The sequence below is a fragment of the Leopardus geoffroyi genome, chromosome B3 (assembly GCF_018350155.1).
Source record: "Leopardus geoffroyi isolate Oge1 chromosome B3, O.geoffroyi_Oge1_pat1.0, whole genome shotgun sequence".
NCBI classification, from domain to species: domain Eukaryota; kingdom Metazoa; phylum Chordata; class Mammalia; order Carnivora; family Felidae; genus Leopardus; species Leopardus geoffroyi.
Genome location: NC_059337.1, coordinates 49336866 through 49344878, shown reverse-complemented (window position 1 = coordinate 49344878; position 8013 = coordinate 49336866). Strand labels below are relative to the sequence as shown.

The window sequence follows — 8013 nt, the reverse complement described above, 5'->3', positions numbered from 1 at the left end:
TTACATCAATGGATAGATCATCCAGATAGAACATCAATAAGGAAACATTGGCCTAAACCACACATTAGACCAGATGGATTTAATAGCTAAATACAGAATATTTAATCCCAAAGCAGCAGAATACTCATGCTTCTCAAGTGCACATGAAACATTCTCCAGGATAGATCACATGTTAGGCCACAAAACAAGTCTCAATAGATTTAATAAGACTGAAATCCTATCAAGCATCTTTTCTGATCACAATGGCATGAAACTAAAAAAAATTACAAGCAGAAAACTAAAAAAAAAATCACAAATATGTAGAAATTAAACAACATTCTACTGAACAATCAATGGGTCAACAAAAAAAATCAAAGAGGAAATCAGAAAATACCTTGAGACAAATGAAAATGTAACTATAACAATTCACAATCCATGGGATGCAGCAAAAAATGTTCTAATAGGGAAGTTCATAATGATACAAGCTTACCTCAAGAAACAGGGAAAATCTCAAATAAACTAACTTTACATCTCAAAGAACTAGGAAAGAATAAATAAAGCCCAAAGTTAGTAGAAAGAAAAAAATAAGAAAGATCACAGCATAAATAAATGAGATAGAAACTAAAAATAAAATTTAAAAATCAATGAAACTAAGAGTTGGTTCTTTGAAAGGATAAACAAATTTGACAAACCTTTAGCTAGACTTACCAAAAAGAGAAGGCTCAAGTTAGTAAAACTAGCAAGAGAGGTTATAACTGGTACTAGAGAAATACAAAGGATCATAAGAGACTTCTATGGACAATTATTTGCCAATGAACTGGACAACATAGAAGACATGGACACATTCTTAGAAACAGATAATCTTCCATGACAGAATCAATGAAGAAATAGAAAATTGGGATAGACAAATTACCAGTAAGGAGGTTGAATCAGTAATCAAAAACCTCTCAACAAACAAAAGCTCAGGACCAGATGCTTCACCAGTGAATTCTACAAAACATTCAAAGATTCGATACATATCCTCAAACTTTTCCAAAAACGCTTAAGAGGAGGGAATGCTTCTAAACTCATTTTACAAGGCTCTAATACCAAAACCAGGTAAGAATGCCACAAAAAAAGAAAATTACAGGCCAATATCCCTGATGAATATAGACACAAAAATTCTCAATTAAACATTAGCAAACTAAATTCAACAATACATTAAAAGGATCATACACTATAATCACTGACCTTATGGAACCCTGCCTTAGACTGTTGTAACAGGATACCATAATATGGGTGACTTAAACAACAAATATTTCCTACAGTTCTGAAGGCTGGGGAGTCCAAAATCAAGGTGCTCATGGATTCGGTGTCTGGTGAGAAGGCCCTTTTCCAGTTTGTACCTTCTTGCTATAATCCTAACATGGTGAAAAAAGTGATCATCTCTCCTGTATCTCTTCTTATAAGGGCACTAATCCCATTCATGAGGGCTCCACCTGCACAATCTAATTACCTCCCAAAGGCCCCACCTCCAAATACCATCACACTGGGGATTAGGGTTTCAACATATGAATTTTGCCAGGGGTGTCACATTCAGTCCCTACCAAATCTTTATTGTAGAAAGAACCAACTGAAAGCCTCTGAATATGCTTTCCCTGGCTAAAACAGTAAATGAGAAGCAATTTAAGCAAAGAACTGCAGACATTAATGCCATCTTTAAAGATTTTAAGGATGTGGGCAGAGTCTCTATATCCCCACTGAATTCACCTCTCTGGGCTTGGCAAAATTTAAATGGAAAGAGTTCTAGAGAAAAATGGATGGTGATGGTTACACAACAGTGTGAATGTACTTAATGCCACTGAATTGTACACATAAAACCTGTAAAAATAATGAATTTCATGCTATGTATTTTTCATTACACATAAAAAACAAACTAGATGGATTGTGGCAGAAAGAATGAACTATCTCAATTGCAGCTATTCTGGATGCTGTATCCTTGTTCTTTCTTTCTTTCTTTTTTTTTTTAAGACAGCTTTATTGAGATAGAATTATTATAAAGTTCACTATTTTATAGTGTACAATTCCGTGTCTTTAGTATATTGACAAAGTTGTCACTGATCACCACTATCTAGTTCCAACACATTTTCATCACTTTGAAAAGAAACCCCATATCCTGGCAGCCACTAATCTACTTTGTTTCTCTCTATTTGCCTGTTCTAGACATGTCATATAAATGGAATTACAATATAGGGTCTCTTGTGACCATCTTCTTTCATGTTTTTCCAAGTTTATTCATGTTGTACCATGTATCACTATTTCGTTAATTATGGCTGAGTAATATTCTGTGTGGAAATATAATTTGTTATCCATCCATTGATAGACATTTGTGTAATTTCTACTTTTTTAGTTATATAATAATGAAGCTATGAACATTCATGTATAAATTTTTGTGTGGACATGTTTTCACTTCTCTTGGATATATACCTAGAAGTAAAATTACCGGGTCATAAGGTAACACTGCTTAACTTTTTGAGGAATTGCCAAATTGTTCCACAGCAACTGAAGTTTTACATTCCCATCAGCAGTGGATCAGTGTTTCAATTTCTCCATATCCTTGCTAACACTTATTATTTTTCCATCTTTTTTGTTTGTATGTCAAGTGGGTATCTTATTGTGACCTTCATTTAAATAGCTGCAATATCTTTATTAGAAAAAAAAATTAACTCATTCTCTGCCGCTTGGTATGTAAATGCTAAACTGACAATGCCATCATTCTCAGGAATATCAAAAGCAGTTCAATTTAAGTTGATGCTACATATATAGGTTTATCATTCCTTGGATATAACAGGATCATATATTCTTGCTCATTGTCATATGACTTGACTCTGTACCCTGTATGAAGTCTGTGTCCCTGCCCTTGACTCTGGGGTTGACCATGTGATGTCCTTGCTATAAACCAAAGGAATATGACAAGGCTTGACATTTGCCACAACTGAGCAGAAGCTTACAATTCCAAGTTTCCTCTGTCTCTCAGTCCTATATTGTCATATCCCAGAAAGGGGATGCTCCCTGAGCCTGGGTTCCATGATGAGAAAACTCATGCAAGAGAATCTATCTGTAGTCAAGCAAAGCTAAACCTATCACATGGTAAATACTTGGTAGATGAATTAAAATTTTCATGTGCGTTTTTAAGTTAGCAAGAACACCATGGGGGAGGGGAAGGAAAAAAAAAAGTTAGAGAGGGAGGGAGCCAAACCATAAGTGACTCTTAAAAACAGAATAAACTGAGGGTTGATGGGGGGTGGGAGGGAGGGGAAAGTGGGTGATAGTATTGAGGAGGGCACCTCTTGGGATGAGCACTGGGTGCTGTATGGAAACCAGTTTGACAATAAATTTCATATTAAAAAATAAATAAAAAATAAAATAAAATTATCATGTGTATTTTTATGTGCATAGAGGAAAAACAGTCACAAAAATTCACACTAAACTGTTGGAGGGACAGATTAAATCAGTATATGTATCAATAATTTTCACTTTTCATTTTGTTCATTACTGTATCGTTTAAATTTTTAATGAACATGTACAATTTTTGTAATTTTTTCTTCACTCTTTTTTAAAAAAATTACCCATGCTGGCCTCCATTCAACATAGATAGCTTAGATTAAGTTATAATAAATTTACTTTTAAAGAAAAAGAAACCAACAATAAAAGAGTTGCTTTAAATAAAGCATTTTGTACGTGTGATTACATTGATAGCTCTCATTGAAAATACAAGCCTAAGATTAGAATAAAACTTATTAGTTCTTAGTGATTTCAAAAAATTCTTTACATAAATAATAGATTCATAACAAATTAATTCCACCTTTACCACCATTATTAATGTAAATTTGCTTAGGTTAAACAGATCCTGTGTCATATCTGCCATCTTATATAACACTATCTTCTCTAAAACCCCACCTTGCTCTGGGCTACCCCAATTCTCAATTTATTCCTCCATTCTGCCTGGGGCTGAAAGACTGCTCAAGTATATTAAACCAGGCTAATTGTAGGCTACTTGAGGGACATTCTGCCTAAGGTAGTTAACTTGATCTACTTCATCTATAAACAGTGCTATTCTCAGCTATTTTAAAAATATAAAGGATCTTCCCATGATTCTGTATACACTGCATTCCCAGAAAAATTAACCTCAACTAGGAAACAAAATACTCCCTAAGACATTCATTTTAGTTTTTAAAAAAATTACTAGGGTCACCTGGGTAGCTCAGTTGGTTAAGTGTCTAACTCCTGGTTTTGGTTCAGGTCATGATCTCACAGTTAGTGAGTTTGAGCCCTATGTCAGGCTCTGTGCTGACAGCGCAGAGCCTGCTTGGGATTCTCTCTCTCTCTCTCTCTCTCTCTGTCCCGCCCCCACTCACACACACCATGCATGCTCTTTCTCTCTCTCAAAATAAATAAATATACTTAAGACAATACTAATCTGTCTTGGTTAAAAGACATAAGATGGCAAATAAAAGTAAACACTAAAATCGACAATGTTTGTTTTAAAATCATGGCCTATGATTTATTTATGTTTAAAATATATTTGAGAAGTTCTTACTACATTATTTATAGTCAGTGTATAATTTCAATAGAACTTTAAACAATTGCAGTTCAACTCCATGTAGTATTAACTTTTCTTCTCTTCTGATTCTTGTGTCAATTTCAACTTTTTTTTAAATTCCATCTTATCTCGGTAGTACTGTTCAAATATTGGTTGATAAATATACATTCCTCCACCAATTCCAAGGATGCTAGCAAAAAGCAGTTGTGGAAGAGTCAATCTCCCAAACATTTTTCAACAAATGTATTCAGTGCTTCTGCCACACAGTGGTTTTGAAAAATTATAGTCCACATCCAGGAAAGATCTTCAGATCTGTGTACAAAAAAAATGGGAAGCAAAGCAATAACTTAGCACAGCATCCTTGAAAAGATTCTATGTTGTTCCAGAGTGAATAGTATTTTCATCATAATATGTACATATCACTTGATTTAACTAAAGCACGAATAGAAATATACAGGGAGTATGGCAAATGAGGGTTGGGGATGGTGTGAGACAAAGCAAAATCCTATTACAGCATATTCTCCATAGTTTTAAATGGATAATTTTTAAAATGGCAAAAGTGAGGGGGCGGAGAGAGACATACTGTTTACACCTTCACATACTACATGAAGCTAACTACTGTAACAAACAGCTCCCAGAAGTTGAAAGTGACTGTCAATCCAATCTGAAGTAGAAGAAAGAGAATTGTTACTTTTCATTATTGCCCCCCCCCCCTTTAAACTATTTTATGGGTTTTGGCAGTATGTGTGATTAAAAACAATTTTTAAAAATAGGCTAAAAGATTTTGTGAGTTCCCTTTGATGCTTTAGAAGGTACAAGTAGACATCAAACAAATAATTTCCATCCACTTTTGATAAAAATATAAAGGAGATCTGGCTGGGTTTACTTTTAAAAGCTGAGGAGTGAAAACTCCACTATTTCTCAGAAAGTTATACTTGAGAACACTTTAGTGTCTGGAGAAAACATGTTTGTGAAAGAAGAAAGCAAAGTAAAAGATTTTCATGTTTTCTCATAGCAATCTTTCACCGTCACCTAGACCAGCCCCCGAGGTTACAAAAATTAGTGGCAGAACCGGTACTAGAAACCAGGTTGTCCTTAATATCGCTAAAATGGAGAAGAAATCTAAATAAACGACAGCTTACGAAGCATGCTATGGTTAATCGCCTGCTGAATGTAACAAAAAAAAAAAAAAAAAAAAAAAAAAGCAAGTCAGCTGTTTGTAAGATAAACCGCACCAAATAGGGAGATTCCGTCTTTTGCCGCTAGCTTGCTAAGTGACCCTACCCAAGTCATTTAACCTTTCCTAACCTCATTTCCCACATCTGTACATCGGCTTAAATCATCCTACCCTACCCACTTGGTTCGACAGTTACTGAGCGACCACCCAAATAGTGAAATGTCACGCAAACAAGTTTACTATTATCTTTACCACCAAAAGGTCCCGAACGCGTGGCCGTGGCTTCGCTGACCCCGCCTCCTGCCTGCCCCAGCGCAAGGGAGCTCCGGATCCTTCCAGCAGCTTCCGGAAGAGAAACCTGGGCTCAGAGACCTAGAAGCCAAGTCCGGGCAGCAATCTCACGAGAAGGAGAAGCCAAAGGAAAAACGCAGGCGAGCTCACGACAAAGCTTACCCGCGCAAGACAAACATGCAATATTCCGAAGCATTCGCAGGCCGGCGCGAAGAGGCTGCCTTTTCCCAGGTATCTCCGCGCCTGCGAGCTACGGCTGCTGCAGTGGCCAAACTTAAATGAGCGGAAGAGCAACGCGCGTTACTTCAGGGTCCTTCTTCCTAGGGACTGAGGTGTCAGGGGATCCTCAGTAGATATCGAAATAGATGCAGGATGGAGCAAGAAGGTGGCAACGGCCGACTCTTTTTCCGCGGTCTGCAGAACCGCTCCCACGAGAAGATGAAGCTGCGAAAGAGAAAGTCAACTTTGTACCTCAGCCCCCCGAATAGCTCCGAGCGCAGCGGAGGTGAGTGATGAGGTGCGGGCGCGGAGCTCCGAGGCAGTGGCGGGAAGCCGCGGACCCTGAGCTAGGGCTCCATCTGCTGGGTAGGGTTGCCAAGAAATCGTGCGATCGAGACCGGATTCTCGATCCCTGCCTCTTGCAGGGTGCTTTTCTGCATCAGTTAATTCTGCCGCCGCCGGCCGTGTGGAGTGAATTTACATGACGTTGCCACCCCCATTTTAGAAAGGGGGTACCCAGTCCGGGAGTTACCTGAGGTTTCGTAGCCGCGGAGGGGTTGATTCCTGGATGGGGTGGGACCAGGTCTGACTCCTAACCCATTTATTTTTCCCACCGCCCCCTCTGTCTTCTCTTTGGTATGTCGTGATGATGTTGACAGGAGAAAAATCACCCCAGCAAGTGGGTTTTTGATATGTCGGAGGGGGGTTTTAATATAAAGATGGACTTCTCATTCATTCAGTAAATATTTGAGCGCATTATATATACCAAGCACGGTATAAGTGGCTGAAAAGAATGCCGCGTTTCTCTTCTGGAAACCTGAGACCAAGAAAGGGGAGAATCATTTTGCTAAATGAAGAAGGAGGGTTGTGACGCGGGGAAAGGGAGAGGCAGCTGGACAAATAGTTGAACTTTTAGGGATTCAAGATCACCTGTCCAAGGGCCAGTTCTGTGTACTGTTTATTCTCCCCAGTCCACAGAGTAAAAGGGTTTTTTCACAAGGTATGCTTTCAGCAGATATATTTCAGGGAGGTTTCTTTAAGTGTTTCTGAAAGATGAAAGTTGAGATGGGGCATGTATGTTGTGTTGAATGTACCAATTGTCTGGAAAATGTTTAAATGTGATTCCTGGAGAAGAAAGAGGGAGAGTGGCAGGAACCTAGAATGATAGCAAAAGACTCAAAATGGATTAGAGTGCAAACACAAATGCTCAGGAGGCCAGACAGGCACGTCTAAATAAGTCAAAGCACCTTATATTTCAGAACCAGCCAGTTGAGCTCTGCGTCAGTTCTTAGTTTTGAAATGCTACAATATAGATTTTAATATAAAATAGGATTTTAAAATGTTGGCAACTAGATTCACATTAAAAAACAACAAAAAAACCCAAAAAACTCTGTATTCAGCCTGCAGACTGTCCACTTGTGGTAAAGAGCAGGGTTTTTGGATGCAGCAGATAGACCTGTGTTGAGTCCTGTTTAGTCATTTACAACCTTTTTGACTTTGGACAAGACAGTTTAACGTCTTAGTCTCAATTTCCTAGGTAAAATGGGACCAATATCTACCCTTTAGCATAGTTTGGAGGGAGGATTAAACGAGGTAAGGCGCGTGAAGGAATGAACTCAGCACCTTGCATAAACATCAATAAAGGCTATTTAAAAACATACAAAGGACCATTTGATATGCCACTGTTTGACATATATAGAAGAGTTGCTCCTTAGTACTTTGTTAGCTGGTTTCTTTCATTAGCTACCCATATAGGATATTACCT

At 38.0% G+C, this 8013-nt stretch overlaps 2 protein-coding genes across 5 annotated transcripts in view; one reads left to right on the top strand and one right to left on the bottom strand.

The window, feature by feature from the left end:
• Window positions 1–4496: 4496 nt before the first annotated feature.
• Window positions 4497–6301, bottom strand: PIGBOS1 (PIGB opposite strand 1). 2 transcript variants are annotated; one of them, XM_045449681.1, is made up of 2 exons: window positions 6192–6301; window positions 4497–4873 (listed from the first exon to the last, which is right to left on the bottom strand). In XM_045449681.1, exon 2 carries the CDS (start codon window positions 4790–4792, stop codon window positions 4628–4630), a length of 165 nt encoding a protein of 54 aa, XP_045305637.1. In that variant the 5' UTR covers window positions 4793–4873; window positions 6192–6301; the 3' UTR covers window positions 4497–4627. The 2 variants fall into 2 exon arrangements, with proteins under 2 accessions (XP_045305637.1, XP_045305638.1); XM_045449682.1 differs by having other exon boundaries at window positions 5991–6199.
• Window positions 6280–8013, top strand: part of PIGB (phosphatidylinositol glycan anchor biosynthesis class B) — a 40061-nt gene continuing 38327 nt past the window's right edge. For all 3 annotated transcript variants that reach the window (XM_045449678.1, XM_045449679.1, XM_045449677.1), the window contains exon 1: window positions 6280–6534. In XM_045449678.1, coding sequence (XP_045305634.1) covers window positions 6402–6534 — 133 coding nt within the window. In that variant the 5' untranslated portion in view covers window positions 6280–6401. The remainder of the gene's footprint in view (window positions 6535–8013) is intronic.

Excerpts from the sequence above, each read along its gene's own strand:
- PIGBOS1 (XM_045449681.1), bottom strand. The coding sequence starts at position 4,792 with ATGTTTGGGAGATTGACTCTTCCACAACTGCTTTTTGCTAGCATCCTT.